The sequence below is a fragment of the Scylla paramamosain genome, chromosome 3 (assembly GCF_035594125.1).
Source record: "Scylla paramamosain isolate STU-SP2022 chromosome 3, ASM3559412v1, whole genome shotgun sequence".
NCBI classification, from domain to species: domain Eukaryota; kingdom Metazoa; phylum Arthropoda; class Malacostraca; order Decapoda; family Portunidae; genus Scylla; species Scylla paramamosain.
The window spans coordinates 16,658,146-16,669,877 of record NC_087153.1 but is presented as its reverse complement, the minus strand read 5'-3'; the positions used below and the strand labels follow the sequence as shown (position 1 = coordinate 16,669,877).

The 11,732-nt window shown below is 42.3% G+C and overlaps 1 protein-coding gene across 8 annotated transcripts; it reads left to right on the top strand.

Moving 5' to 3' along the window:
* Positions 1 to 11,523, top strand: LOC135091635 (leucine-rich repeat-containing protein 4B-like). 8 transcript variants are annotated; one of them, XM_063989417.1, is made up of 11 exons: positions 322 to 892; positions 1,687 to 1,737; positions 2,641 to 3,028; positions 3,185 to 3,447; positions 4,302 to 4,477; positions 6,761 to 6,891; positions 8,681 to 8,833; positions 9,022 to 9,202; positions 9,681 to 9,820; positions 10,066 to 10,247; positions 10,630 to 11,523. In XM_063989417.1, exons 3-11 carry the CDS (start codon positions 2,857 to 2,859, stop codon positions 10,699 to 10,701), a joined length of 1,470 nt encoding a protein of 489 aa, XP_063845487.1. In that variant the 5' UTR covers positions 322 to 892; positions 1,687 to 1,737; positions 2,641 to 2,856; the 3' UTR covers positions 10,702 to 11,523. The 8 variants fall into 8 exon arrangements, with proteins under 8 accessions (XP_063845496.1, XP_063845522.1, XP_063845538.1 ...); XM_063989426.1 differs by lacking the exons at positions 322 to 892; positions 1,687 to 1,737 and adding an exon at positions 1 to 149; XM_063989452.1 differs by lacking the exon at positions 1,687 to 1,737 and having other exon boundaries at positions 321 to 526.
* The last annotated feature ends 209 nt before the right edge of the window (positions 11,524 to 11,732 follow it).

The following is an 11,732-nucleotide window of genomic DNA, read 5'->3' as shown; positions in this document are numbered from 1 at the left end:
AGGTGACCGAGTCTGGCTATGCCAGATTCAGAAGAGGCATACACTTTAATTACGGTCTACACTTGGATTTACAATAAGCACTGTGGATCCTCCCTGTGTCCCTGCCGCCCTCTAGTGCCTCACTGCTTGTAACCAAGATTCTCTGGGTGGTGAGTGGGACTGAGCGAACCATTCTGGAACAAACTAAGTCAGTGGTACCTCAGTAGCGTCATGGGACATAACAGTTTATAGCCTTCATCCGCTGGTGTCATGAACCGCTTATTGTCGGCCTCTTGAATTTTGTTTCATGTCCGTAGGTAGTAGGACACCAGAGAATCGAACGCGAATTACAGTATTGATCCTGACAGGAGTCGCCCTTGAGAGCAGTTGTAGGATCGCTTTCATTCTACTAAAAAATACTTCAGCAGGGACGGCAGGTTCTACTCCCCTGCTTACAGCCGTGAATTGTCCATCCCCGGAGCTGCTCTGCCACAGACTCCTGAGCTGCCGTGGCACCCGGCTGGCCCTCCCGCAATACGTCTTCCATGTACTGTGAACAGAAACAGTTATACTAGTGGTGTGTGATTCTGCGTTTCACATAGTGTACTCCGTCCTGTTACTGCTGTTGCGAGCAAAGTGACGATATCTTGAAACTTACTGCGGTTCAATGAAAATATTAGTAGGAATCGTTGGTTTTAATTTTGACGATACTTCTGCCTGATCAGCTGATTTTGAAAATGTGTGAACGTGTTTCATATGAGATCAGTCACGTTGAAAGTCCGCATCGCCACTGAAGGATAATAAAGTACTCTCACATTATCATTAGACTTGACGTCCGCCAAGTGAGTTGCCATCACCATATCAGCAGAACACCAGGAAAGTTCTGTTTGGAAACTTCAATGAAATGCGAGGTGTAAGTTAACCGTTGGTTGTTGGAAATGCGTGTTGGAGAGGAGACCCTAGAGTGGCAGACAGTGACGTGGTGTTACTCCAGAAAGTTTCCTCAAAGGCGAGAGGACCGGTGCAATAATTGTAAAAGTGCTTCTGTTAGAAAGTTGACACACCCTATGCAGGCGGCAAACAGCCATTTGAGCCACTTCATATTAATATTTTTGTTCCGCCTCTTAGCGACTCCTAGAGACCGTGACATGTTTCTGTAATGGTGGTATTCTTCCTTTACTAGACTTATTAGCATATCGTTTAGAATTCCATGAGATTATTTGACAGAAAACTTCCTACTATAGAGTTAATAATAGTGAGATTTTGATAATCTTTTGAGTTCATATGAATCTCAAGTTTTGCTTTACCTTCGGAAGTTTTGTTATTTGCACGTAATTCAGCAACCCTGACACTATTACAGTTTACTTTACCGTGAACTTTGTTATGTAAGCAAGGCATTTTTGAAGAAGCAATTTGTAAGCATCTCATCACCTTCTTTATTATTTACTGTGCTTACTGGCTCATGTGTCACGATTTTTATTTATTTATTTATCATTATTATTATTATTATTATTATTATTATTATTATTATTATTATTAGTAGTAGTAGTAGTAGTAGTAGTAGTAGTAGTAGTAGTAGTACTAGTAGTAGTACTAGTAGTAGTAGTAGTAGTAGTAGTAGTAGTAGTAGTAGTAGTAGTAGTAGTAGTAGTTATTTATTTATTTTCATGAAATGAAAAGTTCAGCTGCTTTTGTTTGTTTGTGGAGTGACGAGGCGTTAATTGCTCAGCCTCTACATCCCTGCATGCTCGTGACCTTGTGAGTATCTCCTGATGCTGTGCTTGTTATTTATTGATTGATTCCTATCCAGTGTTTGCATACTTTGCTAGGACAAACAGATTATTACACACACACACACACACACACACACACACACAAACACACACACACACACACACACACACACACACACACACACACACACAGACACACACACACACACACACACACACACACACACACACACACACACACACACACACACACACACACACACACACACACACAGACAGAGAGAGAGAGACACACACACACACACACACACACACACACACACACACACACACACACACACACACACACACACACACACATACACACACACGAAAAGAGAGATGAGAAACAGAGATGTGCTTATTTGGCTTTATAAATGTGTAAGAAAAAAAAAATGGTAGATGTAGAAGATTTGTGCCAAGCAGGAAACCATTCATCAAGAGGACACGGCAAAAAAAAAAAAAAAGAAAGAAAAAAAAACTGAGGAAGACAAGAGAAAATAAGGATGTGCAGAAATACAGTTTTTCAAATAGAGCAATAGATTAGTGGAATGCATTATCAGAGGAAATGGTATGTGGAAACAGTAGGTATACATAAATTTAGAGAAAATATGATAAGTTGTTAAAAAGAAAGGACATCGCGAGCTTGACTCAATCCTGTAGAAATATAAATAGGAAAATACAAATAGTAAACACACACACACACATACACACACACACACACACACACACACACACACACACACACACACACACACACACACACACACACACACACACACACACACATATATATATATATATATATATATATATATATATATATATATATATATATATATATATATATATATATATATGCGTATAAAGCCACAGGCATCCATCCTAGGAGTGATAGTGGCGTGGGGCTCTGGCAGCTGGTGAGGGAGCGGCGGGCCTGAAGAGTGAGGAGTGAGGCTGGTAGGGAGTCCCGAGGTGAACTGAAACTGAATGATAAGGAGACAAACGAGAACGAGTTGGTGACGTTCTGAAATAAAGGAAAGGGAAATATTCAACGAGAATATCAGGCTTAGAAAATAAATAAAAAAGTAAACAATCTGAAGTGATGATGTCTGGAGTGAGACCGCAAGGCCTGGTGATGCTGGCCATAGGGCGAGCGATAGTGGTGATGGCCGTGGTGGCGACCGTGATCGGTGATGCCAGCAGATCAGCCGACGGATTGGCCTGCCCCACGGTCCAAGAAATACATCCTTGTACATGCAAAGTGAAGTCGAGAGGTATGTATTATGTATGTATCATACATGTATTACACACGTGTGTGGACTGATATATGCAGCTACAGTGGTATATATTGTCCATATTCAAAATATTTTCCAAGGAAAGCAGAACAAGTTAGGACAGTTGATTACGTCTTATAATATTTTCAATGACAGGTCTGAGCATAGCCTGCGAAAACGTGGATGAAGCCCAGGTGCTGATGAGCATGAGCGTGCTCAAGAATCGCTCCACTGTACTGTATCGTCTCATGTTTCGTAATTTCGACTTTCCTCGCGTGCACGATTATTCGTTCCTGGGACTGGAGGTGAAGCATCTCACTATGAGCAAGACCAACATCAGCGTGGTGGAGGACTCCTCGCTCAGGACCCTCGCGCGTGACCTGGAGACACTCGACTTGTCGTACAACAGCCTCAAGGCAGTAAGTGTTTGCTTCACTAAGGGTTTAGACGAACCAGTTGTTGGTGGCACAGTAGGCTGAGGGTGGCCAGACACCAGACGCAGGAGGAGGAAGTGTCAGGTGAAACTGCGGACATGTAATATTTTGGTTGTCTTATGGATTTTATGATACTCTCAGTTGGTGGTCTTGTTTCTACCTAGAAGACATCTTTTGCATTCTATTCTAGTGTGTGTGTGTGTGTGTGTGTGTGTGTGTGTGTGTTTATATATATATATATATATATATATATATATATATATATATATATATATATATATATATATATATATATATATATATATATATATATATATATATATATATATATATATATATACATGCTTCTCTCTCTCTCTCTCTCTCTCTCTCTCTCTCTCTCTCTCTCTCTCTCTCTCTCTCTCTCTCTCTCTCTCTCTCTCTTAATAATCACAGGTATGACAAAAAGGCGATAGAGTTGTCCTTTGTGAGAAGCCGTGATGACGTGCCAAGTAAATGATGTTATGTTTACTGTAACGACAGATCTTTGTCATTACATTCTTCAGATATTTACGTCCGTTTCCTCGTTTCTTTCGACCTGCAGTCAAATCAGATTTCCAAGGAATATTTTTCTTTACTAAGATAATGCATAACTGTGAACACGTATGAACATATCTTTTTTAAGGTTTTACGTCAGCTTTTTGAACACAGGAAAGTTTTTATTTATTTATATATTTATTAAGACAGTGGATGTCGAAGAGAGAGGAGACGTCTCTGAAACAATCAAATCCTGATGTTATACCGTTCTGTACCATGAAACAAGAGTGAAGTCACCATTTCACGATGTGCCTTCATTGCAGGTGCCAACGACAGCCTTGATGCATCTGCAGAACCTCTCCTTCCTGAACCTCAACTACAACATGATCAAGGTGCTCGGACAGGCGGTGTTCATGGGGCTGAAAGCTTTGGAGCGACTCTCTCTTTACAACAACCAAATAAATCACATCGACGACAACGCTTTCTTTGGCATCGGCAAGTGAGTAAGGTATCGTGTTGAAGGTTCTTCCTTCCCCTGCCGCCAGCACGCTGCATTCCAACCTTGTTTCTGTGTTTCAAGCATTCTCAGCAAATGAAGGGAATTCTGAAGACTTTGTCGATATGGTGTAGCGGAACCAGCAGAACACCTTACCGTTTTGTACACTTTTCGCTGTTCGCACCATACAATTCAACGAGATACAAACACTTTCACTGTTTTCCTAAGTTTATTAGCAGCTCTGTTCCATAAGTCCTTCCTATTAAAGATAAGTTATCTGAATCAAACTCTGTCCTGTCCACTGTCATAGCGATAACTCTTACGTTGCATTTCTCACTGTCATTTACAGAGGGAAGTTTTAGAGCACCTAATTCAGATTTTTCTGTAATTCCTAAATGGTACAGAGGAATCTTGTATTGTCCCATGTCTCAAATCCCAATTTCTTCACCTATCTAGTTGGCCTAATGTTCCTTTCAACTATCAACTCTCTTCCTCTCCTGACCTGAACTTGCTTAGCCTATCCTTTATTAAATGTCTCAACTGGAAACCCCACAGCCACTCGTAAATACCGAAACACCTTCCGTGAAGTTAGGTTTTCTGCGTCGTCTCGGCCATTTTTTTTTTCTTTTCCTAGCAGGTGACTTTATATACATGATGTTTGTCTATCCTTGTATGATGTGCGGCTTTCATATAGAGGGAAAGTTCCACTCACTTAGCTTTAACAAACAGCTTGGAGTTAAAAGCTTTTAGCTTCATGAACTGCATTCCACTATCTGTCTCTCTCGCAGTATTACATCTCTTGCTATTTTCTGCTGTTTCCATTGTTACTGGTCATCTGAACTTGCTAACTGATGCCTTTCCCTCCCCTTTCGTGGTCTCGCTGCATAAGACTTTCTACCTACTCTCATCGCAATGACTTCATGTCACTAACGCGAGAGTTAAACACTGTCTTCACTCTTTCATCTCTCACTTGTAAACTGTGAAACTCTACCTGGCTATGTTATTTCACTTTCTTATGACATGGAGTGTTTCCAGAGGGAAGTACCAAGACACTTCCAAAATTTCACTGGTTGACCTGATTGGAACGTTTTCGTCAATTCAGCTTTTAAGGGAACGGCAGTTTTTTTTTTTTTTTTTTTTTTGCTCTTGGTCAGCCTTTTTTACACGTAAAGAAAAATGAATAAATAAAAGGAGAAGAAGAAGGAAAAAAAAGAAAAAAAAAACTCTACACATCAGTTTCTTATTGTGATTTAACAGAGAATCTGCCAAGTTTATAATTCCGTAAGAAATTATGAATGGGAAAGGTTTTGTGTGTATGTGTGTGTGTGTGTGTGTGTGTGTGTGTGTGTGTGTGTTGCAGAGAGAGAGAGAGAGAGAGAGAGAGAGAGAGAGAGAGAGAGAGAGAGAGAGAGAGAGAGAGAGAGAGAGAGAGAGAGAGAGAGAACACAGACAAAGAGGCAAAGAGGACAGGCGGGGCGGGAGGCTGGTCACATACTGGGTAGACCTGGACAGGAAGGACTAAGTGAAAAATTGGCGGGTTGTCGCACAGCCTCCCCCTCGTGAACGGTGTCACCCCCGCCCTCACCACCACCACGATATCATCACCACCATCATCCTCTCCACCCTCATTACAACCACCATCACCACCACCAACACCACCACCACCACCACCATCATCATCATCTTACTTACCCACGACTGTTGGAACCACCGCTGTAACTACCACTGTTACCTGGCAATTCGTTCCCACTACAATCACCACTTCTATAGATATATACTTAAAAGATACAAGGAATGAAAAGTATTCCTTACGAAAGGAGATCGAAACTTTCAAAATTAAATTCCTTATAGAGGCGTAGATTAAGAAGGAATCTGTTAGAGGTCTTTAAATGGTGTAGGAGATATAACAAGAGTCACTTGAACAAAATTTTTAGGGACAGTAATCAGGATAAGACAAGGAATGATGAATTTGACCTTGAAAAAAAGTTAGATTAAAAAAAAAGATAGTAAGGAATAGGTTCTCAAATAGAGTAGTATGTGACTGCCATAGACTCAGTAGTCCGGTTGTTAGAGTCGAGTCATTAGGAAGTTTTAAAGGAAGATTACATAAATTTATGGAAGATGATAGATCGAAGTAAATAGGTAAGTTACAGGCAGGGCCTGCCACGTGTAGGCCTGATAGTTTATTTGCAGCTTCCCTTGTTTTCTTATGTTCTTATGTTCTTATAATATTCCACCACCACCACTATCACCACATCAACCACGCTCTTTCTTTCATACCGACAGTAAGTTGTACCGCGTCAACCTGGGCAAGAATCATTTAGTGGATGTGCCGAACCTTCACACCTTGGAGAAGCTGGAGGTGCTGTCCCTTAGCGAGAACTTCATCACCACCATCCTCGAGGGAAGCTTCTTGGGTGTGTGTGTGTGTGTGTGTGTGTGTGTGTGTGTGTGTGTGTGTAGTGTGCGCGCCGCGGTTGCAGGACAGATGACGGTGTGTTGTGCTGTGGTGCTAGAGGGTGGGAATTAGTGGAAGCGGGGAGGTGGGGGGTGGGGGCGTGAGGAAATGAAGCGCGATGAGGGAGGGGAGGTTAGGGTTAGGGAAGTGGTGTGAACATGGGACACAGACACAGACACAGGATGACCGTCACCACGGCGTCGACAGGACACAGGGAGGGGCGGGGGAGGCCCTTGAAGCAATGCGACACGGAACCAAAAAGTAAATTAAAGAAACGAGCCACACTGGAAAAGAATAAGAAATAATGAATGAAATAGTATAATAAAGTTTCATTACAGTCTGTGCCTTGAGGGAGGAGACTGTGCAAGCAGTAGATGCACAAGTTTATTTATGTTCGCATGTGTCACATTGTATGGACCTCGATTGTGTGATTCTGGTTGCGTATTTCACTTTTCTTCAGTTTAGTTTTAAGTCATTCATGTTTGCTCGTACTGTCTCCGCCTCCAGACAAGGGCAACCTTTTAATGAAATGCACTTCCTTACACCTTCTAAGCATGAATTTTCCCTCACAATCTTTATCCGTCCACAGCCGCAAAATTACGATATAGCACACACACACACACACACACACACACACACACCCACACACACACACACACACAGCCATGCGGCAGTGATCTCACAAGCATTCATACCTCCATGCCGTGACTCATCTCTGAGTGGCCACCCAGATGGTGGTGGTCATTGATTCAAAGTTGACCTCTCCACTCAGCTCCAGAACACATGCACGTTTCAAGACAACTCTTCCCTCTGTTTTAAAAACTTAATCAACTCCTTCCCCTAAACACAGCGTTTATTAGTAATAATAACTTGAAATTTCATATACCAATTCTCTTGTTTATTTATTTATTCATTAATATATTCTTTTTACTAAGGAGCGTGGCCACGAATATATATATATATATATATATATATATATATATATATATATATATATATATATATATATATATATATATATATATATATATATATATATATATATATATATATATATATATATATATATATATATATATAAACTATGCTATATAATTCTGACATATGAGGTTCCACTCCCTCTGGTGTGACCGGCCAAATCTCTTTTCACTCCTCCCCTGGCTGACACTTAGTTTGACATTTGTAAAGAAACTGTGAGCTGAAGTTTAGAAAGACCATATTACGGACGACGGATCAATTCAACAAGAGTTTTCTGCAATCGTTTGATTGGCTTAGTGGCTGGGCTGCGACTCGTGCTCCTACTGCAGCGCGCTGCGCGGATGGAGAGGAAGACTGAGAGGGCATGGTTGGTTCTGACTGGTCGCGACTGGTTAAAAGTAGTACGGTACAAGATGGACAAGACGTGGTCAGTTGTGACCATAGAAAGGTCGTTAGGTCAGCCCATGATGAGTAGTGGAAAAGACACATCCAGGGGATACCAGTATGACGGGCTTATCTGCTTACAACGCACAGCTGATTTCACACTTAGATGTTCTGCCAACAGAAAAGTGAATGTCTATAGTCTGAGGAAGTGGCTTAACTGCAACTGGTCGCTACCGGTCAAACTGTCACACCAAAACGTGTCTGTATGTATATAAAGTGGTGACGACGTTGACGCCATCAGCGATGATGATGATGATGATGATAATATAAGGCGGTGGTGCAGTCCTTGCTGGGGGTGGCGACTGCTCAACACTTTCCTCCTCCAGGCCTCAACAAGCTGGACGTGCTGATGCTGGAGAACAACAAACTGGTAGTGCTGGAAGCCAACGTGTTCAGTGCTATCTCAAGCCTTAACTCACTCAACTTGAAGCACAATCTTATCACTAATATTAGTGACTTGGCCTTCTCGGGACTGGAAGGTAAGTCAGACAACACTAACATTTTTATCTACATGGACAAAACTCTCTCTCTCTCTCTCTCTCTCTCTCTCTCTCTCTCTCTCTCTCTCTCTCTCTCTCTCTCTCTCTCTCTCTCTCTCTCTCTCTCTCTCTCTCTCTCTCTCTCTCTCTCTCTCTCTCTCTCTCTCATGTTTCCTCATTACCACCAGACAACCTGGAGTGGCTTGAGATCGGCCACAATCGCCTGGACCACATCCCCTCCCACGCCCTCCGTCCCCTCCTCAACCTTCGCCAGCTTGACCTTGACTCCAACCGCATTACCCACGTCGCGGAGGACGCCTTCGAACGTTACGGGGAGAGCCTCAAGTTCCTCATGTTGAATCGAAACAAGTAAGTGTCGAGCTTTTTCACATTGAAATCCAATAAAGAGATTGGTACACAGTTACAACATGTTCATGACTAATTTTCTTCTTCAGTTTAACATCATCCAAAAAATGTGATTGTGTAGGAATCTATATGATATATTTACATGATTTGTGCAAATAAAACAAATAAATAATATGAATTATAAGATGGAGGGTAGGACAGATCCTTGAGGCGCTCCTCTTGCCACACTCTCTATGATGACACTCCGTCTCTTGGAAATGTTGTCTGTCTCCCTATGATGTGTGTGTGTGTGTGTGTGTGTGTGTGTGTGTGTGTGTGTGTGTGTGTGTGTGTGTGTGTGTGTGTGTGTGTGTGTGTGTGCGCGCGCGCGCGCGCTTTATTATGTATCAAAAGGAAATATTTAAATGCATTGCTCTAGGAAAATGCTATATATTCAATCAAATGTTCTCTCTTCCTTCCTCGTGTGAACACACTCGCATAGCATCCGGGAGTTCTTGCCCATGACCTTCTTTGACTTGCACTCCTTGGAATGGCTCAAGCTGTCCCACAATGACCTGACGCATCTCTCTGAAGACACCGTGCTGCCCATCCTCGATACCCTAACCATGATTGACCTCTCGCGTAAGTCTTTAGAGGCACGGGAAGTGATTGCATTGTGGGGAATCTAACGGTGGTAATGATTTGAAACTTCAAAAGTCACCAAGCCTTCCGACGCTCTTTATTTTCTACTACAACATTAACGGTGACAAACCAAGATGTTCAAGTGACATTATTCTTAAGAATGTATCCCAGCTATTCCACAGCCACAACGGATGCTTGGGGCTTGAGCATTCATGGCACTCTTCATACTGGCCTCCCCTTCTCAGATAATCCACTGGAGTGTGACTGCGACCTCATGTGGCTCACACATTGGCTGCAGGAGTTCATGCGGCGCGAAACCTACACGGTTATGGCACCGCACACCTGTACGCGCAGAAAGAAACGCACGTACAACATCATTGACCTGAGAGCGTCAGAAATGGGCTGCCCGGAGTACAATGTGATAGGGGTACGTGGGACGACAGACGCACTTGTAGCATCACCATAGAGTATGTGCCCCCTCTCCCCCCCCCACACACACACACACACACACACACACACACACACACACACACACACACGCAAGTATATAACAAATTTTCTGCCTACCTCTCTTATATCCACTATCCACATTAAAATTTCTTGATCCACTCCTATGTACACCAGACATGGCATTTTTGTATTCTTTATGTTGTTATAATGTGTCTGTACCGGACATGGTATTTTTGTATTCTTTTTGTTCTTATACTCTCCATCCTTACAAGTTACTGGAATATTTCCATTATTTATTATTACATCTTCATTTACAGCTACTTTGAACAGCTAGCTTAACCTTAACTTCCTTCTCTTAGGGTTCCGCTGCTTCCCCGCCTGTGCTTTCAGGCCTCACTATGTGTCTCCTGGTGGCCTCGCTGCGCACCTAGATCTGTGGCCATTGACAGACGGTGGTCGAGAGTGGCGCTGAGGAGTAGCTGTGTTGAATCGCAAGACTGGTTCTGCTGACGGAAGGCACAAGACAGCCGCCGGGTGCACGGGACAGCGGCGCTGTACTGAGAGTTTTCTGATTGCCGAATATCTTACTTTAACATATTAAGAATTTGAATGGGATTTTTTACTTACATTTAGAATTAACCAAAATGGAACAAAGTGCCTTTTGTGTGTGTGTGGAATAGGAAAACTAACCCGTGATACTAATACAAAAAAACTTAACTTTCCTTGCTATTTAACGCTTCAATGATTTTCACTGCGAGCACTTATTTGTTGTACTTTTAGCCAAGTCTTTCCTCCAGGTGTATAAATCAAAACAAAGGGGAGCCCGTTTGTTCAGTTGGGGCGTAACATGGCCCTCCGGAGCAGCGAGGGTGGTGGAGTGCCAGGCCTTGGCAGCAGGAGCGCAACAGATGAGGCACCCACCACCAGTACAAAGCAGGTGACATCTATTGCAGTGTAACGAGTCTTGGTCTGCGCTGCAAAGGTTGGTAACATAAAGGGAGCAAATACTAGTTTGACGAGCATCTTTTACCAAATTGACGAGTGCTATTATAGTGGTATGCGTGGCAGCAGCAGTAATTGTATTATTTTGTTCCTGACGCAGTATTTGTCGTGACGCATTAGTATGTGTTTCCTGTGTTATCTTCGTAAAAACATGCTAGGTTAGTATATTCATTTCTGTCTCTGATCCGGTGCACTATTTGTTTGTGTGTATGTGTGTATCCCCCTCTTTGCATATTAAATATCTTATGTTACTCTTTTTTTTTTTTCAGTATATCCGCTTCAAATGTTACGATTAAGTTTTATATCACCATGAAGTGTGTGCGAGACATGTGCAGACTTTCTTTCAGATTTGTGTAGTTTTCGATTTCTCCTTCACTGCATGGTGCGTCTGTTCATTCCTCACAAGCCACAGAGGTTTTGATACCACAGGCAAGGAAAGTTCACCAAAGGGACGATGGTG